General features: G+C 43.3%; 1 protein-coding gene and 1 long non-coding RNA gene across 4 annotated transcripts; both read left to right on the top strand.

Moving 5' to 3' along the window:
• The first annotated feature begins 1,790 nt into the window (after window positions 1–1,790).
• Window positions 1,791–25,071, top strand: tuft1a (tuftelin 1a). Of its 2 annotated transcripts, XR_006083065.1 has the most exons (14): window positions 1,791–2,070; window positions 13,774–13,851; window positions 15,049–15,147; window positions 15,234–15,320; window positions 15,481–15,543; window positions 16,672–16,758; window positions 18,060–18,170; window positions 18,249–18,472; window positions 18,713–18,818; window positions 20,465–20,548; window positions 22,267–22,361; window positions 23,338–23,433; window positions 23,729–24,290; window positions 24,788–25,071. XR_006083065.1 is itself a non-coding variant. In XM_042319321.1 (13 exons), the coding sequence occupies exons 1-12, from the start codon at window positions 2,008–2,010 to the stop codon at window positions 23,408–23,410; spliced, it is 1,170 nt and encodes a 389-aa protein (XP_042175255.1). In that variant the 5' UTR covers window positions 1,791–2,007; the 3' UTR covers window positions 23,411–23,433; window positions 23,729–25,071. The 2 variants fall into 2 exon arrangements, 1 of the variants encoding a protein (XP_042175255.1); XM_042319321.1 differs by having other exon boundaries at window positions 23,729–25,071.
• Window positions 7,712–9,843, top strand: LOC121846142. Of its 2 annotated transcripts, none has more exons than XR_006083067.1 (3): window positions 7,712–9,452; window positions 9,515–9,733; window positions 9,765–9,843. It is a non-coding gene; the product is annotated as an uncharacterized LOC121846142 (long non-coding RNA). The 2 variants fall into 2 exon arrangements; XR_006083068.1 differs by having other exon boundaries at window positions 7,713–9,452; window positions 9,515–9,580.
• Window positions 25,072–26,300: the final 1,229 nt, after the last annotated feature.

The raw sequence follows: 26,300 nt of genomic DNA, 5'->3' as shown, positions 1-26,300 counted from the left end.
TTTCCTATCTCAGTCAACCCACTGTGTTCAGCACAGCATGTATTCTACCCTGCCAGAAGAAAGATTTGCCTATTCATCCTGTTATATTTCTCTGTCATTTCCCCCTATCTGGGGCCATAAACTTGCCCTTCAATCCTACTGTTCTAGGTTCATTTGGGTTTGTCAATTATTGTTCTAAATTGACTGAAGTTTAACTGAGTTTCTCCCTGTTAAATGGCATGGATAGTGTGTTCTGCTAAATCATGTAATATGTATACCTGAGAGCAGCAGGTCTCCTGTTGGACTGAATGACAGTCTGGATGAGAGATCTCTGACTCAGTACTGTATAGGACTACTGGGTAGGAACAGGGGGATGTATGGAGAACAGTGACTCAGGGTGACATATTCAGTGGTAGTCTGTCTCACTGTTAAAACTCCTGTACATATCTGTGCTGCCTTGTCTCTGTGGTACTCACTCTGAGACCATAGTTGTCTGGGTCTGTCCTCACTCTGAGACCCTAGCTGTCTGGGTCTGTCCCCACTATGAGCCCCTGGCTGTCTGGGTCTGTAGTCAGTGAGATCCTAGCTGTCTGGGTCTGTCCCCACTATGTGCCCCTGGCTGTCTGGGTCTGTAGTCAGTGAGACCCTAGCTGTCTGGGTCTGTCCTCACTATGAGACCCTAGCTGTCTGGGTCTGTCCCCACTATGAGCCCCTGGCTGTCTGGGTCTGTAGTCAGTGAGACCCTAGCTGTCTGGGTCTGTCCTCACTCTGAGACCCTAGCTGTCTGGGTCTGTCCCCACTATGAGACCCTAGCTGTCTGGGTCTGTAGTCAGTGAGACCCTAGCTGTCTGGGTCTGTCCCCACTATGAGCCCCTAGCTGCCTGGGTCTGTAGTCAGTGAGACCCTAGCTGTCTGGGTCTGTCCCCACTATGAGCCCCTAGCTGTCTGGGTCTGTAGTCAGTGAGACCCTAGCTGTCTGGGTCTGTCCCCACTATGAGCCCCTAGCTGTCTGGGTCTGTAGTCAGTGAGACCCTAGCTATCTGGGTCTGTAGTCAGTGAGACCATAGCTGTCTGGGTCTGTCCCCACTATGAGCCCCTGGCTGTCTGGGTCTGTAGTCAGTGAGACCCTAGCTGTCTGGGTCTGTCCCCACTATGAGCCCCTAGCTGTCTGGGTCTGTAGTCAGTGAGACCCTAGCTGTCTGGGTCTGTAGTCAGTGAGACCCTAGCTGTCTGGGTCTGTCCCCACTATGAGCCCCTGGCTGTCTGGGTCTGTAGTCAGTGAGACCCTAGCTGTCTGGGTCTGTAGTCAGTGAGACCCTAGCTGTCTGGGTCTGTCCTCTGTCTGTCTTTGTCTGGTTCAGTTTCCGTGTTTTTGTGGTCATGTGCCTATTTGTCTGTGGAACAACTATATTTGTGTCCCTCAAACCTGAATGCAATACTTAACTGAAATAAAATCTTAATTGTCCTAACAATTTTCCTAATATGTGATCGGCATGGTATGAAATTGAGTTTTATTATTTTGCTATCTGACAGGTATTTACCTGCGTAGTCCGCGCTCCTCTGACTTTTTCAGTTGTAGCGCGCAGCGCGGGGGCGTGAGCTGGCTACAGAGAAAGAAGAGGCAGCGAGACATCCCACTCCCTATTTTTTTTCTGTTTCATGGAAGTCAATGAGAGAGCTACCCCCTTAAGTGGACAGAAACGGATCATTTTTTTGTTCGATGGTTAACTATCTTTAGTTATCCAACATCTTAGTTGCCTGTGCACTGAGGTCACGCGCATACATTCCTGGGGGAGGGCGGGAGTGGAGGGAACTGCCTGATGAAACCTTATCGACTGGTAGTGAAGAGCAGCGTCGACTTTTGTTAAAATAAACCGTGATCTTCAGTCTGCGAGGGCGAGAGTGAGACAAGAGGACGAAAATCCGTGTTCTCTGTTTGTTTAGAGAAAATAATACTATATAAGCAACGTTGGACAACTCTTTCATATTTAAGCTATATAGTTATTTATCTATCTTATCTGTGTGAAGATGAACGGGGTAACGCGGAGTCTGTGTACATTTGAGGACCTCAGAGCTGATGAGAGAACAGCGGTAAGACAATAACTATTTAAGTGGACATGTTTTACTTTCCTTCTCTCTGCGTTCCGGATGGCTAGACAGTCTGGCAGTCAGACAGATCGAGGGGCGCCACTGACGTGTGTCAAATGTTCTGCTATCACTATGTGGCTGCTTTATTTCCCCCACTTTTTAAAATATATTTTTTTTAATTATTCATGCCAACCTGTTGGATATGCAAATATATTTTGCATTATAATCTGAGATCAATTACAATATTTAATTTAACCGATAGCACATTACCTTACTTTAGCGGTATCATTTTGTGCCCCAATGTAAGAATAAACAAGAAGAGATTAATTATCTTCTGAGTATTGGTCTTAGATCCTCCTGACTGAAGTCTTATCAGGCTTACTGGCTTCCTCTGGTGTTAATGGGCTTTTTCTAGTAATTATAGTATTACACACACACACACACACACACACACACACACACACACACACACACACACACACACACACACACACACACACACACACCATATTAGCCCAAATAACATCTGTGATCTGGCCAGAGGGACCAGACTGCTGTCACAAGTGAGCATCTTCATGTAGGGCTTACAGTAGTGTCAGCCAGAAGACTAGCCTATCTACACTACAGTAAGACAGCTTCCTCAGTGTCCTCTCTCTATGCCAGTGGTGTGTCGAACTCATTCTGTCCCAGGGGGCGCATTCAGTCTTCCTCCTCCTTCTGTGATTATTAGTGAGCTGTCCACAGTCAATAAACTGTATAAATGTAGGTCCATTATTTGCTTTTAGTCATTTTTAAGTATATTGTGTTTGCCCCCCAAATTAAAAAAATATATATTTTTCCTCAAACCAGAAGCGGGCAGGATTGGTCCCCATCGTGGGCGGGCTCCAGGCCATATGTTTGACACACCTGCCCTATGCCCGTCATGTATCATAATTGTAGTGATTTAGGGTGGAACACATCTGTGAGGGGCATTGAACCAGTGATCCTTTGGTTGCAGGGCAGGCACACTACATCCAGACTGAGAACCAGGCTTATACAATTTAGAGTTCCCTTATAAGGTCCTTTGAGCTCTGCTCCACCTAGATGTTTACATCACCAGTCATTATCCCTGGTATAGAAGCTCTTAATCTCCTGTCTGGCTGGAGAAGGTTAATCATTGACCCAGTTAGACAAATGTCTCTGATGATGGTCTGTGTTCTATCTGGGGCCTGACCATTGGCCCACAACATGTCTCCTGCAGAGCCATACAACAGCTATCAGCACTAGCATGATGTTGGCCCTTAACTTTTCACCCCCTTTGGTCAAGGTTTGGACTTAAGTATGGTACACTGATCCTAGATATGTGCCTATAGCTAACCTCTACCAGGAGCAACAGCCTATCAGAATTTAACTTACCTATCAGCATTGTATAGGGCTATAAAACTGGATTATAAGGTCAAGGTACACAGGCAAATGATGAAGCGCACGGCTAGATACATAACCTATGCTTTGTTCGTGCTGGTCAGGTTTATCTTGTTTTATATTTGAACATAAACAACTAGGGGTGTGGGAACGATGCAGCTCTCAAATTAGAATCACCCCTTAATACAATGTTGTCCTTATCAGATACAATGGATCAACAAACATTCTACACCCACATTCTTATCATATCTGATCTGATATGGTTATTAAGACCAGGGTGATACAGCAACATGGAATAAATATAGGAGGAATATAGTTATTAAGACCAGGGTGATACAGCAACATGGAATACATATAGGAGGAATATGGTTATTAAGACCAGGGTGATACAGCAACATGGAATAAATATAGGAGGAATATGGTTATTAAGACCAGGGTGATACAGCAACATGGAATAAATATAGGAGGAATATGGTTATTAAGACCAGGGAGATAAATATAGGAGGAATATGGTTATTAAGACCAGGGAGATAAATATAGGAGGAATATGGTTATTAAGACCAGGGAGATACAGCAACATGGAATAAATATAGGAGGAATATGGTTATTAAGACCAGGGTGATACAGCAACATGGAATAAATATAGGAGGAATATAGTTATTAAGACCAGGGAGATACAGCAACATGGAATAAATATAGGAGGAATAGGGTTATTAAGACCAGGGTGATACAGCAGCATGGAATAAATATAGGAGGAATATGGCTATTAAGACCAGGGAGATACAGCAACATGGAATAAATATAGGAGGAATATGGTTATTAAGACCAGGGAGATACAGCAACATGGAATAAATATAGGAGGAATATGGTTATTAAGACCAGGGAGATACAGCAACATGGAATAAATATAGGAGGAATATGGTTATTAAGACCAGGGTGATACAGCAACATGGAATAAATATAGGAGGAATATGGTTATTAAGACCAGGGAGATACAGCAACATGGAATAAATATAGGAGGAATATGGTTATTAAGACCAGGGAGATAAATATAGGAGGAATATGGTTATTAAGACCAGGGAGATACAGCAACATGGAATAAATATAGGAGGAATATGGTTATTAAGACCAGGGAGATACAGCAACATGGAATAAATATAGGAGGAATATGGTTATTAAGACCAGGGAGATACAGCAACATGGAATAAATATAGGAGGAATATGGTTATTAAGACCAGGGTGATACAGCAACATGGAATAAATATAGGAGGAATATGGTTATTAAGACCAGGGAGATAAATATAGGAGGAATATGGTTATTAAGACCAGGGAGATACAGCAACATGGAATAAATATAGGAGGAATATGGTTATTAAGACCAGGGAGATAAATATAGGAGGAATATGGTTATTAAGACCAGGGAGATACAGCAACATGGAATAAATATAGGAGGAATATGGAGGAATATGGTTATTAAGACCAGGGAGATACAGCAACATGGAATAAATATAGGAGGAATATGGTTATGACCAGGGTGATATTAAGACCAGGGTGATACAGCAACATGGAATAAATATAGGAGGAATATGGTTATTAAGACCAGGGAGATAATAAATATAGGAGGAATATGGTTATTAAGACCAGGGAGATAAATATAGGAGGAATATGGTTATTAAGACCAGGGAGATACAGCAACATGGAATAAATATAGGAGGAATATGGTTATTAAGACCAGGGAGATACAGCAACATGGAATAAATATAGGAGGAATATGGTTATTAAGACCAGGGTGATACAGCAACATGGAATAAATATAGGAGGAATATGGTTATTAAGACCAGGGAGATACAGCAACATGGAATAAATATAGGAGGAATATGGTTATTAAGACCAGGGAGATACAGCAACATGGAATAAATATAGGAGGAATATGGTTATTAAGACCAGGGAGATACAGCAGCATGGAATAAATATAGGAGGAGGAATAAATGGTTATTAAGACCAGGGAGATACAGCAACATGGAATAAATATAGGAGGAATATGGTTATTAAGACCAGGGAGATACAGCAACATGGAATAAATATAGGAGGAATATGGTTATTAAGACCAGGGGAGATACAGCAGCATGGAATAAATATAGGAGGAATATGGTTATTAAGACCAGGGAGATACAGCAACATGGAATAAATATAGGAGGAATATGGTTATTAAGACCAGGGAGATACAGCAACATGGAATAAATATAGGAGGAATATAAATATAGGTTATTAAGACCAGGGAGATACAGCAACATGGAATAAATATAGGAGGAATATGGTTATTAAGACCAGGGTGATACAGCAACATGGAATAAATATAGGAGGAATATGGTTATTAAGACCAGGGAGATACAGCAACATGGAATAAATATAGGAGGAATATGGTTATTAAGACCAGGGAGATAAATATAGGAGGAATATGGTTATTAAGACCAGGGAGATAAATATAGGAGGAATATGGTTATTAAGACCAGGGAGATAAATATAGGAGGAATATGGTTATTAAGACCAGGGAGATACAGCAACATGGAATAAATATAGGAGGAATATGGTTATTAAGACCAGGGTGATACAGCAACATGGAATAAATATAGGAGGAATATGGTTATTAAGACCAAGGAGATACAGCAACATGGAATAAATATAGGAGGAATATGGTTATTAAGACCAGGGAGATACAGCAACATGGAATAAATATAGGAGGAATATGGTTATTAAGACCAGGGAGATACAGCAACATGGAATAAATATAGGAGGAATATGGTTATTAAGACCAGGGAGATAAATATAGGAGGAATATGGTTATTAAGACCAGGGAGATACAGCAACATGGAATAAATATAGGAGGATGTGCTGATTCTGTGCTATAGCCTTGTGAAAGACCTTTTAAAGTCCATTTAGGCTAAAAGTTATGAGAAGAGGAGGACTGCGAAATATAAGGAAAATAAATGTTCCCAAAGTTGCAACAGTGAAGGGTGTGTTTGTGTGTGTATGCAGGTATGTGCGCCCTCCAGCTGTAGTTGAACTATGCCTGGATAGAAGGAACACTCTGTTTGTGTGAGAGTGAGTATTGATATTACGCAGAACATTGACAGAACAGCCAGTACATTTTTCATGACTATCTATTAATTCACACTCTCATTCATTCTCAAATATAACATCCATCCAGTCACCAGAGAGTTTTGATAAGTCTCTTCTTTTCCGTCACTAGGCTTTTGTCAGCATTCCTACTTTTTAAATAATGCCTCATGATCCACCCTGATTCCTCATGTTTACTGAGCTCACTCACCCCTCCGCCATCCCTCCCCATTACCTCGCTATGGAGAATGTGACATCACTGTCTGGAACTGTGCAAGACATGACCTTCTGACTCATCTATGAGGAGGAACCAGAAACAGTCTTCCCACCACCAGGAACTAGTAGAAGAAGCATCAACTCACACACTAACCAAGACAACCTCATTCCATTTCCACACTAGGAACCAGTAACTCAGACACTAACCAAGACAACCTCATTCCATTTCCACACTAGGAACCAGTAACTCAGACACTAGCCAAGACAACCTCATTCCATTTCCACACTAGGAACCAGTAACTCAGACACTAACCAAGACAACCTCATTCCATTTCCACACTAGGAACCAGTAACTCAGACACTAGCCAAGACAACCTCATTCCATTTCCACACACTACGAACCAGTAACTCACCCTTAACAAGACAACCTCATTCCATTTCCACACACTAGGAACCAATAACTCACACTAAACAAGACAACCTCATTACATTTCCACACTATAGGAAGCAGTAACTCATGCAGGTCTTGTTGCTAAGTATGTATTTTGCTAGGGTCAAAGTACTATTCCCTCAGTAAAGGTGAATAGGTACATGCCTAGAACTCATTCCACAGGAGACCATAACTCTGTCATCATTTGTACAGATTTATCACCTAGTACCCCCAGAGGAAAGAACAGACATTGCTCATAACACTCTTTTTATTTACCCGTGTGTATTTATTTACTCGTGTGCACATCTTATTTACCCGTGTGCAGGTCTTATTTACATGTGTGAACATCTTATTTACCACAGTGAGACCTTATTTACTCTGTCATCATTTTACCCGTTTATCACGTCTTATTTACCCCCAGAGGAAAGAACAGTCTTATTTACCCGTGTAACACGTCTTTTTATTTACCCGTGTGTACGTCTTATTTACCCGTGTGCACATCTTATTTACCCGTGTGCAGGTCTTATTTACCCGTGTGCACATCTTATTTACCCGTGTGCACGTCTTATTTACCCGTGTGCACGTCTTATTTACCCGTGTGCACGTCTTATTTACCCGTGTGCACGTCTTATTTACCCGTGTGCACGTCTTATTTACCCGTGTGTACGTCTTATTTACCCGTGTGTACATCTTATTTACCCGTGTGTATGTCTTATTTACCCGTGTGCCGGTCTTATTTACCCGTGTGCAAGTCTAATTGGAGCGTAGGTGCTAGATGATGTGGTACTGACTGGAACGTAGGTGCTGACTGGAACGTAGATGCTAGGTGATGTGGTACTGATAGGTGATGTGGTACTGACTGGAACGTAGGTGCTAGATGATGTGGTACTGACTGGAACGTAGGTGCTGACTGGAACGTAGGTGCTAGGTGATGTGGTACTGACTGGAACGTAGGTGCTGACTGGAACGTAGGTGCTAGGTGATGGGGTACTGACTGGAACGTAGGTGCTAGGTGATGTGGTACTGACTGGAACATAGGTACTAGATGATGTGGTACTGACTGGAACGTAGGTACTAGATGATGTGGTACTGACTGGAACGTAGGTACTAGATGATGTGGTACTGACTGGAACGTAGATGTTAGGTGATGTGGTACTGACTGGAACGTAGATGTTAGGTGATGTGGTGCCGACTGGAACGTAGATGTTAGGTGATGTGGTGCCGACTGGAACGTAGATGTTAGGTGATGTGGTGCCGACTGGAATGTAGATGTTAGGTGATGTGGTGCCGACTGGAACGTAGATGTTAGGTGATGTGGTGCCGACTGGAACGTAGATGTTAGGTGATGTGGTGCCGACTGGAACGTAGATGTTAGGTGATGTGGTGCCGACTGGAACGTAGATGTTTGGTGATGTGGTGCCGACTGGAACGTAGATGTTAGGTGATGTGGTGCCGACTGGAACGTAGATGTTAGGTGATGTGGTGCCGACTGGAACGTAGATGTTAGGTGATGTGGTGCCGACTGGAATGTAGATGTTAGGTGATGTGGTGCCGACTGGAATGTAGATGTTAGGTGATGTGGTGCCGACTGGAACGTAGATGTTAGGTGATGTGGTGCCGACTGGAACGTAGATGTTAGGTGATGTGGTGCCGACTGGAACGTAGATGTTAGGTGATGTGGTGCCGACTGGAACGTAGATGCTAGGTGATGTGGTACTGACTGGAATGTAGGCGCTGACTGGAATGTAGATGTTAGGTGATGTGGTACTGATGTTTGATGTGGTACTGACTGGAACGTAGGTAATGACTGGAACATAGGTGCTAGGTGATGTGGTGCCGACTGGAACGTAGATGTTAGGTGATGTGGTGCCGACTGGAACGTAGATGTTAGGTGATGTGGTGCCGACTGGAACGTAGATGTTAGGTGATGTGGTGCCGACTGGAACGTAGATGTTAGGTGATGTGGTGCCGACTGGAACGTAGATGTTAGGTGATGTGGTGCCGACTGGAACGTAGATCTTAGGTGATGTGGTGCCGACTGGAACGTAGATGTTAGGTGATGTGGTGCCGACTGGAACGTAGATGTTAGGTGATGTGGTGCCGACTGGAACGTAGATGTTAGGTGATGTGGTGCCGACTGGAATGTAGATGTTAGGTGATGTGGTGCCGACTGGAACGTAGATGTTAGGTGATGTGGTGCCGACTGGAACGTAGATGTTAGGTGATGTGGTACTGATGTTTGATGTTACTGTGATGTGGTGCCGACTGGAACATAGGTGTTAGGTGATGTGGTGCCGACTGGAACGTAGATGTTAGGTGATGTGGTGCCGACTGGAACGTAGATGTTAGGTGATGTGGTGCTGACTGGAACGTAGATGCTAGGTGATGTGGTACTGACTGGAATGTAGGCGCTGACTGGAATGTAGATGTTAGGTGATGTGGTACTGATGTTTGATGTGGTACTGACTGGAATGTAGGTAATGACTGGAACATAGGTGCTAGGTGATGGTGCCGACTGGAACGTAGATGTTAGGTGATGTGGTGCCGACTGGAACGTAGATGTTAGGTGATGTGGTGCCGACTGGAACGTAGATGTTAGGTGATGTGGTGCCGACTGGAATGTAGATGTTAGGTGATGTGGTGCCGACTGGAACGTAGATGTTAGGTGATGTGGTGCCGACTGGAACGTAGATCTTAGGTGATGTGGTGCCGACTGGAACGTAGATGTTAGGTGATGTGGTGCCGACTGGAACGTAGATGTTAGGTGATGTGGTGCCGACTGGAATGTAGGCGCTGACTGGAATGTAGATGTTAGGTGATGTGGTACTGATGTTTGATGTGGTACTGACTGGAACGTAGGTAATGACTGGAACATAGGTGCTAGGTGATGTGGTACTGATAGGTGATGTGGTACTGACTGGAACATAGGTACTTGGTGATGTGGTACTGATACCTGCTCCACTAGCTCTGTTTACAGCTCTCTTAGGTTCCGTTTACGACAGAGGAGGGACAGTACTGAACGCTGAGCTCTTACTGACATTTCTCTGTGTTGATGTTGTTTATATGGGTCTCTATTCCACTCTCCTATCAAATTGTGTTAGCAGGTAGTCTGCTGTTTCCAGTGTAGGGGTGGAAAGAGTCATTCAGCCTCTATCACACAACTCTCCCTCTGTTCCTCTGTTCTGCTTTGCCTGTCTCTCTCTCTCTCTCTCTACTCTCTCTCTCTCTACTCTCTCCCTCTCCCTACTCTCTCTCTATACTCTCTATCTGTCTCTCCCTCTCTCCTGATGCCACAGTCACAAACAATTGCCTTGTCAATGTCCTATGATCCCTTGTGGCTGTAGACCATGCTGAGTCTGGTTTTACATTACTGCTCTATTATAATGGTAGGCTGGGTCTCTGGGCGGTAGACTGGGTCTCTGGGCGGTAGACTGGGTCTCTGGGCGCTAGACTGGGTCTCTGGGCGCTAGACTGGGTCTCTGGGTGCTAGACTGGGTCTCTGGGCGCTAGACTGGGTCTCTGGGCGCTAGACTGGGTCTCTGGGCGGTAGGCTGGGTCTCTGGGCGGTAGGCTGGGTCTCTGGGCGGTAGGCTGGGTCTCTGGGCGGTAGGCTGGGTCTCTGGGCGCTGGGTCTCTGGGCGCTAGACTGGGTCTCTTAGGCTGGGTCTCTGGGCGCTAGGCTGGGTCTCTGGGCGCTAGGCTGGGTCTCTGGACGGCTGGGTCTCTGGGCGGTAGGCTGGGCCTCTGGGCGGTAGGCTGGGTCTCTGGGCGCTGGGTCTCTGGGCGGTAGGCTGGGCCCTTGGGCGGTAGGCTGGGTCTCTGGGCGGTAGGCTGGGCCTCTGGGCGGTAGGCTGGGCCTCTGGGCGGTAGGCTTGGTCTCTGGGCGGTAGACTGGGTCTCTGGGCGGTAGATTGGGTCTGTGTTGTCATAGGCTGTTTTCCCTGTGAATGGCTGCCATTACCCGATCCTGGTTGTTTGTGATAGTGTAGTAGGTCAAGGTGTGTCTGTGTGGTGGTGGATTAGGTGAACCTTTGTCTTCTCTATTTTATTTTATTTATTTCACCTTTATTTAACCAGGTAAGTTCTCATTTACAACTGCGACCTGGCCAAGATAAAGTAAAGCAGTGTGACACAAACAACAACACAGAGTTACACATGGAATAAACAAACACATGGAATAAACAAACTTACAGTCAATAACACAATAGAGAAAAAAAGTCTATATACAGTGTATGCAAATGAGGTAAGATAAGGCAATAAATAGGCTGTAGTGGTGAAATAATTACAATTTAGCAATTAAACACTGGAGTGATAGATGTGCAGAAGATGAATGTGCAAGTACAGATACTGGGGTGCAAAGGAGCAAAAAAAAAAAAATAACAGTATGGGGATGAGGTAGTTGGATGGCCTATTTACAGATGGGCTATGTACAGGTGCAGTGATCTGTGAGCTGCTCTGACAGCTGGTGCTTAAAGTTAGTTAGGGAGATATGGGTCTCCGGCTTCAGTGATTTTTGCAATTCGTTCCAGTCATTGGCAGGGACACATTACTGTTCATCTAACAGAACATGATCTCTCTCTCTTTATTTCTCTCTACTTTTTCTCTCTCTCCCTGTCTCTCTCTCAATTAAATTTCAATCTCGCTCTCGCTCTCTTTCTCTCGCTTCTCTCCCTCTCTGTCTCTCTGCTGATCGTTGTCTCCCTCATCATTTTTTCTGTCTTTCTTTATATTGTATTTAGGTTCACCCTCTCCCTTTTTGACACTATCTTCCCTCCCTTCCCACTCCCTTGTCCTCTCCTCCCCTGCTCCCGCTCTCCATCCCCTCCATCCCCTCTCCTTTTCCTGCATGTGTATTTGTTGAGTGTGTGTCCTGTCCTAACAGGTACCCGTGTCTGTCTGTCATACACCACTTCTCTCTAACACAATCATCATCGTTACACAACACACATACCTGTTATTACCTCACTTCTACTGAGACACACAGGCCTGGTAGGTAGTGTGTACTGTATGTGCCAGATATGTCCGCTGGCGCTGCCCATGGCTACCTCACTGACTGAAAGAAGCACTACTACATGCCATTTGGTTAAGTGTTGAATACTTTCATGTAAGTATACTGAAAACCACCTACCCATTCTTAACACATACTTCCTGAGTAATTACCAGGTGAATGCTACGTGTAGTGAAATGAAGTGCTACTTATATCTGTCCGGAGGAGTTTTTGGCCAAAGTGTCATTAAGTCATTGTGATGGCTGTCAGTGTGAGTCAGTAGTGAGGAATGAGACATTTAGTGGGTGGTTTCTGGGTAATGGTTTTAAAATGGGCGCTGATGAAAGGAGGCTTTGTGATGCACTACTCTGGTGCGTCAACACAAAGCTGGCAGTGTAGAGAGCTACAGAGAACGTCAACATACCTCACATACTCTAACTCTCCTAACTGGCCTGACTGGATGGGTCAAAACAACACAGTCAATATTCAACGGAACAGTAGCTAACCACACAGTGTGTTTCCATGGGTTCAAACACTTTACAACTCCACAGTATTTGCTGTGTCTGTCTTGTCTCAGAGTTAACTTGAGTTTAGACTTCAGGACACAGAAATGTACACAGAGGAGAGTAAAGAGAACATGATGTGTTGTTGGTTTCCAGGTAGTCTGGTTTATCATCTCTATAACCCTGCTCCCTCAGCCTCATGCAGACACACAACCACACACACATCCCTCTCAGCTGGTAATATGGGGGTTCCCTGTCCAGCGAGACACACAACTAGACACACACACACAACCCTCTCAGCTGGTAATATGGGGGTTCCCTGTCCAGCGAGACACACAACCAGACACACACACACAACCCTCTCAGCTGGTAATATGGGGTTCCCTGTCCAGCGAAACACACAACCAGACACACACACACAACCCTCTCAGCTGGTAATATGGGGTTCCCTGTCCAGCGAGACACACTACCAGACCTCACTGCCCTCATAGTGACTCGTGTGTGTGTGTGTGTGTGTGTGTGTGTGTGTGTGTGTGTGTTTTCACCCTGACCCACCCACTCTTCCTGAGTTGCATTGTTTTGGAGCCAGATTTAGTTTATGGTTACTGGGCGACTTGGTTACCATGGAAATGTTCCATCCCACTTCAGTACAGTTTTTCTGCCCACTGCCTCCCAGAATTCTAATGGAGATTCCTATTGGTGCTGGCATCGATCTCTAGTTCTGGGTTTTCCAAGATGGAACGGCATTCAAGTGGAACATTCTGTCTCTGAGTAACTTTATGCTTCTGTTCCCTCTCTTTCTCTCTCTCTCTAACCACTGGCTCCCTACACACTAGTTGACTGGGTACTGGCCTCCAGTCAGTCTCTCTCTCCCTCCCACCTTCCCTCTTCCTCTCTGCCCTACACAGTATTACTCAGTTTCTCCTCCCTCTTTTTCCCCTCCTCCATTTCCAGTAGTTCCCTCCTTCCCCCCCATCCCTCTCTCCCTCCATCCCATAACGGGCTCTTTGTAACTGCTTCTCATTTCGTGTTTTCTTCGTCTCGTTCGTCAGGATGGGTGCAGGAGACTGAGGCTGACTCTCCACCAGCAGAACCAGGTCGGGAGGATCACAGAACAACCCAGGAGCAAGGTAAGAACCTAGAACCATGACCTAGAACCCTAACCTCTAAACCAGACCTAGACCCTCAACACAAACCTAGAATTCTGTCTGCATTAGCCGACTCCTACAATTACAACAGAGGGGACAGGAAGGAAGTCATGGAACTCTGTCCCTGGATGGATGGAATTGTATCCATATGTGTAATATGTGGATAAAAGTCCATGGCAGAACAGAATTCTGAACCTTCACTGTTACTGTAAATGAATATACATACATAGTGTTAAGCCCTTCTGAACTGGCTGAGGGTTTTAGTGTGTTTTAGTGGACCAGGGGATGGCTGGGGTCACTGTCCCTAACACACTTTGATAGTGTGTTGAATCAGAAAAGAGTAGCACACACACACACACAGGGTGCTAGTTCACACACAGACTCACAAACAGGTCATAAAATGTCATGGCTGCCATCCGGTTTCCATCAGAGTCTTATGCAACTGTTCTTAAGACTGTTCTTAAGACTGTTCTTAAGACTGCAGTGTTGGAGAGGAGAGACAGACCACTGCCAAGCTTACTAAACTTATACAGTGTCTCTCTCTCTTGCTTTCTCTTGCGCTTTCTATTTCTCCCTCGCACTCTCTAACCCTCTTTCTTTCTTTCTTTCTTTCTTTGACCAGTCCCACAGAAGTTTAGAGTTTATTGAATGGTGGTGATCACCATAGCAATCAGGGCTACTGATTATGGGGGCTTTATACACACACACACACAGGAACACTGTTGACACATACACACACACACACACAAATCCTGTATACACAGATAAATAGTTTCCAGAGTTTGTTCTTGAAGCGGTGGACCTAAATGACAGATGTGTGTTATAATGCTGTATACATTCTACAACTCCCCTTCTGTTTTAGAGGACCACCATTAGTTTCTAACCTGTTTCATTCTGGTTAGTACATTTTCTGACGGTCAGTTTGTGTCAGACATTCTCAGTGCTATTCTGAGTATCATACTTACTACTGTATATGGGACTGAATGGAACATCTTGATGTCATATCCTGTTGGTCCGTCACTGAGTGTTCTTCCTAATCTAGTGTTGCAGCACGTAACTCCTCTCACACATTCATGTCACCACACTCAGAATCACTTCATGTTCACACATGCTGGAGGCTTGGAAATATTTTCACACTATTCCAAGTGTTTAAACTCCCCTCCCTCCCTGATTTTTCAGCCAATCGGACGAGCGGTTGCTCTGGTGCAGCCAACCAGTGATAGGCCTGAACCAATCAAACCCTCTGAGGAGAAGGCTGAAAAGGTTGAGGTCATCAAGGTGGGTGGAGCTTAATGTTTGAGGGTGTGTGTGTTACCAGGGTGTGTAATGTGTGTGTAATTACGTCTGTGTTCCATGTGTTGCAGGTGTATCTGGAGGATCGTAGACAGGAGCAGCAGAGACACCAGCAGAGCCTCAAGATGTTGTCAGATGAAGTCTCCCAGATACAGGAGGTAAGACACATTCTCTCTCTCTCACTTTCTCTCCCTGTGTGTGAATCTGTCAGTAACACGTGTGTGTGTGTGTGTGTGTGTGTGTGTGTGTGTGTGTGTGTGTGTGTGTGTGTGTGTGTGGCAACCAAGAACAAAGTGTATGTGAACACGTGTTGCTCAGGTGAGATACTGTCTTAAGACCCTGAGGGAACAGATGGCAACCAAGAACAAAGGACAACACAAGGTATGTGAACACGTGTTGTTAAGGAACACATTTATAATGTTTATGTGAACACGTGTTGTTATGGAACACATTTATAATGTTTATGTGAACACGTGTTGTTATGGAACACATTTATAATGTTTATGTGAACACGTGTTGTTATGGAACACATTTATAATGTTTATGTGAACACGTGTTGTTATGGAACACATTTATAATGTTTATGTGAACACGTGTTGTTATGGAACACATTTATAATGTTTATGTGAACACGTGTTGTTAAGGAACACATTTATAATGTTTATGTGAACACGTGTTGTTAAGGAACACATTTATAATGTTTATGTGAACACGTGTTGTTAAGGAACACATTTATAATGTTTGTGAACACATGTTGTTAAGGAACACATTTATAATGTTTATGTGAACACGTGTTGTTAAGGAACACATTTATAATGTTTGTGAACACGTGTTGTTATGGAACACATTTATAATGTTTGTGAACACGTGTTGTTAAGGAACACATTTATAATGTTTGTGAACACGTGTTGTTATGGAACACATTTATAATGTTTGTGAACACGTGTTGTTATGGAACACATTTATAATGTTTGTGAACACGTGTTGTTATGGAACACATTTATAATGTTTGTGAACACGTGTTGTTAAGGAACACATTTATAATGTTTATGTGAACACGTGTTGTTAAGGAACACATTTATAATGTTTATGTGAACACGTGTTGTTAAGGAACACATTTATAATGTTTGTGAACACGTGTTGTTATGGAACACATTTATAATGTTTATGTGAACACGTGTTGTTATGGAACACATTTATAATGTTTATGTGAACACGTGTTGTTATGGAACACATTTATAATGTTTATGTGAACATGTGTTGTTAAGGAACACATTTATAATGTTTATGTGAACACGTGTTGTTAAGGAACACATTTATAATGTTTATGTGAACACGTGTTGTTATGGAACCAGTTGTTTAGTGTCATCATTCATTTTGATACCTACTGATGACATATGCAATATGTCCTGTGTGTGTCACTTCTACCTAAATGTGTGTCTCATATCTCCTCTCGTTCTCTCCATCCCTCACTATTCCCTCTCTTTCTTCATCCTTCTCTCCCCTTAGTTTCTTGCTAGTGGCTACAGAGTCAGCACTCCCTCCAATCAGAACATCTCTTCTTCCTCAAAGGGAGGAGCTAAAGATGATGGGCAGGTGAGGGGCTTTTCACATGCCCTATACGGACAGGTTCATGTGGGGTGTGTGTGTGAGCTTAAATGTGTGTGAGAGCTTATGTGTGCGTCTAACGCCTACATATCAAGTCTTCGACTGACCCAGTTCCGAGATCATTTTTGTGTGTGTGTGTGTGTGTGTGTGTGTGTGTGTGTGTGTGTGTGTGTGTGTGTGTGTGTGTGTGTGTGTGTGTGTGTGTGTGTGTGTGTGTGTGTGTGTGTGTGTGTGTGTGTGTGTGTGTGTGTGTGTGTGTGTGTGTGTGTGTGCGGGTCCATTTTAGTATGAGTGTATTCACAAATACAGAGAGGGAGAGGAACACCCCCCAGGAGAGAGATCTGGAAGGCCTGGTACATTCCGTCCCTCCTCTCCTCCTGGGTTGTTGAGTGTGTTTGTGTTCTTCTCCCTCCATTGTTCTACATTCCCCAGATGACTGCCTGTTTAATAGCTTTGGTTTAGTCTCGAGGCCAAACAGGTAATGGGCGTTCCCAAGGCTATTCATGTCAGGATTCAGGAACCTTTTCAGAAGAGTGAATAGGGCTGACTTTAACAGTTTGTGTGTGTGCAGCGTGTGAATGACGCATGAGTAGCAGTTGGCGTTACAGAAATATGAGTGGAAAACTTTGGCCTTTGTTTGGCTTCCATCAGAATCTCTCCCTTTGTAACTGCTGCTTTGACACACAGACACATACAGTCACACCTCACTCTTTCTCACTCTCTCCCTCCCTCTGTCATTGAAATGTAAAAATAGATTGTTCTGTAATTATTTGCATATTAGCATTTTGCTCTTTCGCTCTCTCTCTCTCTATTGTCATTAATCTGATTCACCTGTGTAAACAAAGGGCCGAGCCGCTCCCACTACAGTAAAATCAACACTTAGAAACCAATACAATACTATACAAATCAGTACTACACTATACAATAGAGTACTATACAATACAGTACTACACAATACTGTACTAAAGTGATAATCCCAGAGTAGACTGTGTTTGGAGGATATATTGGCACGGGTGTTGTTAGGCCCGAGACGAACACTATACAATACACTACTGTACAATGCTTTACAATACAGTAGTACACAACAGTATACAACACAGTACTTCCCTGAGCCCGGGGAGTCAGGAGTTTACAGTGCTTTGACCAGTCAGGTGGCTGAATGAGTTTATGAACAGGATATTAGTGGATTCTTGGAGCTTCACTCAAATCTATGGAAACAAACTGTGTTTATAAGTTTTCTCCCAGTTGAACAGTTCCTTTATTCCCTCTTTCTTTCTCTCTGTCTTCAGGGAGGGGAGGATGAGGTGGAGAGGGCCAAGATGAGGGAGGTCAGTAAGCGTCTGTATGCTCAGCTACAGGAGGCCGAGAAGAAACACCAGGAGGAGAGAGAGAGACTGCAGGTAAAATGGACGGACGGACCGGACAGACGGACGTGTTGTAAATCATGAAACTAAACTCTCTGTCCTTTTCCTGTGCAGACTGAGGGTGTGGATCTGCGCCAGCGTCTGGGGGAGCAGGAGGAGAAGCTGAAGGGGGTGGAGGAGAGTAGTGAGAGGAAGGACCAGAGGATTGAGGAGCTCCAGAGGCTGCTGGGAGGCATGGCGCAGGAGAGCCAAGCCCTACGAGACACACTGAGGAACAGAGAGGAAGAACTCAGAGAATTACGCAAGATCAGAGAGGAGGGCAGGAACGAGGAGCAGAGGTGAGGAGGACAATAAACAGAGCACACACACACACACACACACACTGCCCTGTTGGAGCTAGAAACACAAGCATTTCACTGCACCTGCGATAACATCTGCAAATCTGTGTAAGTGATTTGAGTTGACACAGAGCACACACACACAGATCACACACATAAACACCAAGACAAGCACACACACACACACATACATATAGACGAAGAGTGTTCTCAGCCACTCACGCTGTGTGTTCTTCTCAGGTCAGAGCAGTTGGAGAAGGAGCTGGCCATTCTGAAGGAGAAGATCCATCATCTAGATGACATGCTGAAGAGCCAGCAGAGGAAAGTCAGACACATGATCGAACAGGTGAGACGCACACACACACATGACTATAACATGTTATAACTAGCTATAACAGGACTATAACATGTTATAACTAGGGACTTTAACAGGACTATAACATGCCTATAACATGCTATAACAGGACTATAACAGGACTATAACAGGACTATAACATGCTACAACATGCTATAACAGGACTTTAACAGGACTATAACATTTTATAACAGGACTATAACATGCTATAACAGGACTATAACAGGACTTTAACATGGGACTTTAACATACTATAACAGGACTATAACATGCTATAACAGGACTATACAGGGACTATAACATGCTTTAACAGGACTATAACATGGACTATAACATGCTTTAACAGGACTATAACATGCTATAACAGGACTATAACATGATAACTATAACAGGACTATAACATGCTAACAGGACTAACAGGACTATAACATGACTATAACATGCTTTAACAACATAACATGACTATAACATGCTATAACAGGACTATAACATGCTATAACATGGACTATAACAGGACTATAACATTTTATAACAGGACTATAACATGCTATAACAGGACTATAACAGGACTATAACATGCTATAACAGGACTATAACATGCTATAACAGGACTATAACATGCTATAACAGGACTATAACATGCTTTAACAGGACTATAACATGCTTTAACAGGACTATAACATGCTTTAACAGGACTATAACATGCTTTAACAGGACTATAACATGCTATAACAGGACTATAACATGCTTTAACAGGACTATAACATGCTATAACAGGACTATAACATGGACTTAACAGGACTATAACATGCTTGCTTTAACAGGACTATAACATGCTTTAAGAGGACTAACAGGACTATAACATGCTTTAACAGAACTATAACATGACTATAACAGGACTATGCTTTAACAGGACTATAACATGCTATAACAGGACTATAACATGCTTTATAACAGGACTATAACATGCTTTAACAGGACTATAACAGGACTATAACATGCTTTAACAGAACTATATAAACAGGACTATAACATGCTATAACAGGACTATAACATGCTATAACAGGACTATAACATGCTTTAACAGGACTATAACAGGACTATAACATGCTTTAACAGGACTATAACAGGACTATAACATGCTTTAACAGGACTATAACATGCTTTAACAGGACTATAACAGGACTATAACATGCTTTAACAGGACTATAACATGCTATAACAGGACTATAACATTCTATGACATGACTATAACATGCTATAACAGGACTATAACATGCTATAACAGGACTATAACATGCTTTAACAGGACTATAACAGGACTATAACATGCTTTAACAGGACTATAATGGGACTATAACATGCTTTAACAGGACTATAATGGGACTATAACATGCTTTGACAGGACTATAACATGCTTTGACAGGACTATAACAGGACTATAACATGCTTTGACAGGACTATAACAGGACTATAACATGCTTTGACAGGACTATAACAGGACTATAACATGCTTTGACAGGACTATAACATGCTTTGACAGGACTATAACATGCTTTAACAGGACTATAACATGCTATGACAGGACTATAACATGCTATGACAGGACTATAACATGGATGTGTGTGTGTGTACAGCTGCAGAACTCTCGTATGGTGATCCAGGAGAGGGACCGTGTCATCAGAGATCTGGAGGAGAAGGTGGCTTTCCTGGAGGCAGAGGTCAGTACCAACTAACCATGCCTGGGATTTGTAGTCTTTTGTTCACCATCTACTGTTGCTCCGAACTGTAGTCTTTTATGCCTGCAACACAGAGTAGGGTTTGACTTCCTCTGACCCTACAGTTGAAGTTGGAAGTTTTTCACAATTCCTGACTTTTAATCCTAGTAAATATTCCCTGTCTTAGGTCAGTTAGGATCACCAGTTTATTTTCAGAATGTGAAATGTCAGAATAATAGTAGAGAGAATTATTTATTTCAGCTTTTATTTCTTCCATCACATTCCCAGTGGGTCAGAAGTTTGCATAACCTCAATTAGAATTTGCTAGCATTGCCTTTAAATTGTTCAACTTGGGTCAAACGTTTCGGGTAGCCTTCTACATGCTTCCCAAAATAAGTTGGGTGAATTTTGGCCCATTCCTCCTGACTGAGCTGGTGTAACTTAGTCAGGTTTGTTGGCCTCCTTGCTCACACATGCTTTTTCAGTTCTGTCCACAAATGTTCTATAGGATTGAGGTCAGGGCTTTGTGATGGTCACTCTAATACCTTGACTTTGTTGTCCTTAAGCCATTTTGCCACAACTTTGGAAGTATGCTTGGGGACATTGTCCATTTGGAAAACCCATTTGAGACCAAGCTTTAACTTCCTGACTGATGTCTTGAGATGTTGCTTCAATACATCCACATAATTTCCCTTCCTCATGATGCCATTTATTTTGTGAAGTGCACCAGTCCCTCCTGCAGAAAAGCACACCCCACGACATGATGCTGCCACCCCCGTGCTTCACGGTTGGGATGGTGTTCTTCGGCTTGCAAGCCTCCCCCTTTTTCCTCCAAACATAACGATGGTCATTATGGCCAAACAGTTTTATTTTTGTTTCATCAGAGCAGAGGACATTTCTCCAAAAAGTACGATCTTTGTCCCCATGTGCAGTTGCAAATCGTAGTCTGGCTTTTTTATGGTGGTTTTGGAGCAGTGGCTTCTTCCTTGCTGAGCGGCCTATCAGGTTATGTCGATTTAGGACTCGTTTTACTGTGGATATAGATACTTTTGTACCTGTTTCCTCCAGCATCTTCACAAGGTCCTTTGCTGTTGTTCTGGGATTGATTTTCACTTTTCGCACCAAAGTACGTTCATCTCTAGGAGACAGAATGCATCTCCTTCCTGAGCGGTATGACGACTGCGTGGTCCCATGGTGTTTATACTTGCATACTATTGTTTGTACAGATGAACGTGGTACCTTCAGGTGTTTGGAAATTGCTCCCAAGGATGAACCAGACTTGTGGAGGTCTACAATTTTTTTTCTGAGGTCTTGGCTGATTTCTTTTGATTTTCCCATGCTGTCAAGCAAAGAGGCACTGAGTTTGAAGGTAGGCCTTGAAATACATCTGCAGGTACACCTCCAATTGACTCAAATTATGTCAATTAGCCTATTAGAAGCTTCTAAAGCCATGACATAATTTTCTGGAATTTTCCAAGCTGTTTGAAGACAGTCAACTTAGTGTATGTAAACTTCTGACCCACTGGAATTGTGATACAGTGAATTATAAGTGAAATAATCTGTCTGTAAACAATTGTTGGAAAAATTACTTGTGTCATGCACAAAGTAGATGTCCTAACCGACTTGCCAAACCTATAGTTTGTTAACAATACATTTGTGGAGTGGTTGAAAAACGAGTTTTAATAACTTCCGACTTCAACTGTATGTATGTGTGTGTTTAGAATCGGGAGATGCATGATCAGATGGACTACTTCCTGGGAGGTGAAAGGTCAAACTCGCACCTCTCATCAGACCGCCACGCCCAGATTGTCTATAGGTAATTTACATCCAGTAACTCAGTAGGACACACACCCATCATAGACCTGTCAGATTGTCTACAGGAAATTCACATCCAGTAACACAGGCAGACACACACCCATCATAGACCTGTCATCAACTCACCACACGCCTGACCAGTCATCAACTCACCACACGCCTGACCTGTCATCAACTCACCACACACCTGACCAGTCATCAACTCACCACACGCCTGACCTGTCATCAACTCACCACACGCCTGACCTTTCACCAACTCACCACACATCTGGACCCTCATTTCCCTGACTGACCAGAAACATCACCTGACCTCACACAGCCCTCCACACACACCTGATCTGCCACCAATTCACCACACACCTGACCTTTCACCAACTCAAAACACACCTGCCCCCTCATTCCCCTGACTGACCAGAAACATCACCTGACCTCACACAGCCCTCCACACACACCTGATCTGTCACCAATTCACCACACACCTGACCTTTCACCAACTCACCACACACCTGCCCCCTCATTCCCCTGACTGACCAGAAACATCACCTGACCTCACACAGCCCTCCACACACACCTGACCTTTCACCAACTCAAAACACACCTGCCCCCTCATTCCCCTGACTGACCAGAAACATCACCTGACCTCACACAGCCCTCCACACACACCTGATCTGTCACCAATTCACCACACACCTGACCTTTCACCAACTCACCACACACCTGCACCCTCATTCCCCTGACTGACCAGAAACATCACCTGACCTCACACAGCCCTCCACACACACCTGACCTTTCAGCAACTCACCACACACCTGCCCCCTCATTCCCCTGACTGACCAGAAACATCACCTGACCTCACACAGCCCTCCACCCACACTTCTAACCCCTGCACATCCCCATAGTGTCCCTCAGCTGTTCACTAGTAATGTGTTCCCCAGAGTAAAACCTTGGCATCGATCTCATTTCTCTCTCCTCCACAGTAAGCCTTTGAAGCCCAGCAACTCGTCCAACAAGCCTCTTCCCTTCATCAAAATCATTGAGACCAAGTCCTGAACTGGTGAAAGCGAGGCTAACTTAACGACACCAAACCTGCTAAGCTAAACAACAACGGACTGAAATAGACCACCACCACATTACTACCACACCAACATCACAGTGCACGTATGAAGTTTAAACTGAGGTGACCACAACATCACCCAACATCAACTGACCACCAGCACCATCACCCAATATGCAATGTGTATGTCAGAGGAGGCTGGTGGGAGAAACTATAGAAGGAGGGGCTCATTGTTTTTTTAACCTTTTATTTAACTAGGCAAGTCAGTTAAGATCAAATTCTTATTTTCAATTATGGCCTAGGAACAGTGGGTGAACTGCCTGTTCAGGGGCAGAATGACAGATTTGTACCTTGTCAGCTCGGGGTTTGAACTTGCAACCTTCCGGTTACTAGTCCAACGCTCTAACCACTAGGCTACCCTTCCGCCCCATTGTAATGTCATGGAACAGTCAACTGTTCCCATATGTTTGCTGTGTTTCATACCGTTACATGTATTCCTCCTATAGCTCCTCCCACCAGCCTCCTCGTGTGTGTGTGTGTGTGTGTGTGTGTGGTGTTTTGGATTGTGTATGGACGTTGATGTAGATATACTTATAGAGTTGATTCTCAATAGAAGTCTATTTATTCATAGCAGACAGATTATTCTTTCTAACCCAGTGTCATAATCTATTGTCATCTGTTGAAGTCCGTCTGAAGGACTTTACTACTGACAGAGAGGACCAGAGACGGTGTGATAGCAGTACCCTGTGGTTAGTAAGGGTCTGATAACAGACCGAGTCTTTGGCCTCAGAGAGGAGGCAACCATGCCAGGCTGGGCCATAACAGAGAAATAAAATGGCCGATGAGTGAGAGGGGGATCGAAGAGAGAGATGGAGGGTAAGAAATCTGTATTAAACTAATCAGAACACAACCAGTTTGTCATCTTTTTACCATGGCACCAAGGCAGGATAGAGTGAGTGTTGCTACACTATACAGGTATTGGAGAAGCAGAAAGACATTAAGGATAGAGGATATAGTTTTCCATCAAACCCTTCTGTAACCCATTAACCTACTTCCTGTGTCTGTGGCCTAGAGTCCACTGTTAGAATCCTCTTTATTTGACACCTGAAAGGGAGGAAGACAATCTTTGACTTTTTGTAAATATACTTATATGGTCACGTAACGGCCACAGTGATGTGTCATGGTTTATACAAAGTTATGAAGGCCATGTTTGTTGAGAAAGTGGGATGTTTGGTCTAGTATGTGTGGATTAGAAGTCTTCCTCACCAATACTGATGTCACTTTAAAGTCTAAAGGAAATTAAGATGATTCATTCTGACAAGTACTTACTAACCTTGCAAGAAGTTGACATTATCCACATTTTTGCATTTCAGTTACCTGACGTTTCATCCACCATCACCAGCTTTGTACATAACTATATTTATTTGTTTATGTGGTGTTCTTTGATGTCCCTGTAGTCTCACTCTGGGATTTGTTTGTTATTTTTATCCTTCAGACAGGAATGTTTGGCCTGACACTTTAGTGTATGACAATCATCTTTTATGTATTTATGTGAAAATACAACTTTCATTTTAGGGAAAACATTTTCAGTAGACATTTTAGTGTGTGTTAACAACATATATACTTTGTTTTAGTTATTTTAATAAATATATGAAAATACTTGTTTTTTTTTCATGTTTTTTGAGGGGGTACTAGTGAGTCAAATATTGTCATTCACATTTCTATATTACATCTAAATTCATTATTATAATTTACTTCTATATTATGTAGTTTATGCAAAGTGCAGTACTGTAGCTTATGCAAAGTGCAGTACTGTAGCTTATGCATAGTGCAGTACTGTAGTTTATGCAAAGTGCAGTACTGTAGTTTATGCATAGTGCAGTACTGTAGCTTATGCAAAGTGCAGTACTGTAGTTTATGCATAGTGCAGTACTGTAGTTTATGCATAGTGCAGTACTGTAGCTTATGCATAGTGCAGTACTGTAGCTTATGCATAGTGCAGTACTGTAGTTTATGCATAGTGCAGTACTGTAGTTTATGCAAAGTGCAGTACTGTAGCTTATGCAAAGTGCAGTACTGTAGCTTATGCATAGTGCAGTACTGTAGCTTATGCATAGTGCAGTACTGTAGCTTATGCATAGTGCAGTACTGTAGCTTATGCAAAGTGCAGTACTGTAGCTTATGCATAGTGCAGTACTGTAGCTTATGCATAGTGCAGTACTGTAGCTTATGCAAAGTGCAGTACTGTAGTTTATGCAAAGTGCAGTACTGTAGCTTATGCATAGTGCAGTACTGTAGCTTATGCATAGTGCACTACTGTAGTTTATGCAAAGTGCAGTACTGTAGCTTATGCATAGTGCAGTACTGTAGTTTATGCATAGTGCAGTACTGTAGTTTATGCATAGTGCAGTACTGTAGTTTATGCATAGTGCAGTACTGTAGCTTATGCATAGTGCAGTACTGTAGTTTATGCATAGTGCAGTACTGTAGCTTATGCATAGTGCAGTACTGTAGTTTATGCAAAGTGCAGTACTGTAGTTTATGCAAAGTGCAGTACTGTAGTTTATGCAAAGTGCAGTACTGTAGTTTATGCATAGTGCAGTACTGTAGCTTATGCATAGTGCAGTACTGTAGCTTATGCATAGTGCAGTACTGTAGCTTATGCATAGTGCAGTACTGTAGCTTATGCATAGTGCAGTACTGTAGTTTATGCATAGTGCAGTACTGTAGTTTATGCATAGTGCAGTACTGTAGCTTATGCATAGTGCACTACTGTAGTTTATGCAAAGTGCAGTACTGTAGTTTATGCATAATGAATGTCTGCCCCCTGTTGGTGAGTCAAATGATAGACCAAGTGCTGGGAGAAAAGGCACATGAAGCCATAAC

This window comes from Oncorhynchus tshawytscha, unplaced genomic scaffold (assembly GCF_018296145.1).
Source record: "Oncorhynchus tshawytscha isolate Ot180627B unplaced genomic scaffold, Otsh_v2.0 Un_scaffold_17_pilon_pilon, whole genome shotgun sequence".
NCBI classification, from domain to species: Eukaryota; Metazoa; Chordata; class Actinopteri; order Salmoniformes; family Salmonidae; genus Oncorhynchus; species Oncorhynchus tshawytscha.
This window is presented reverse-complemented; position numbering and strand designations above follow the sequence as displayed.

What these genes read in the sequence shown, in the direction of transcription:
- tuft1a (XM_042319321.1), top strand. Translation starts at nt 2,008, where the DNA reads ATGAACGGGGTAACGCGGAGTCTGTGTACATTTGAGGACCTCAGAGCT. An exon ending in GGCAGGAACGAGGAGCAGAG is followed by an intron (nt 18,473 to 18,712) that starts GTGAGGAGGACA and finishes TGTTCTTCTCAG; the next exon opens with GTCAGAGCAGTTGGAGAAGG. An exon ending in TGGCTTTCCTGGAGGCAGAG is followed by an intron (nt 20,549 to 22,266) that starts GTCAGTACCAAC and finishes GTGTGTGTTTAG; the next exon opens with AATCGGGAGATGCATGATCA.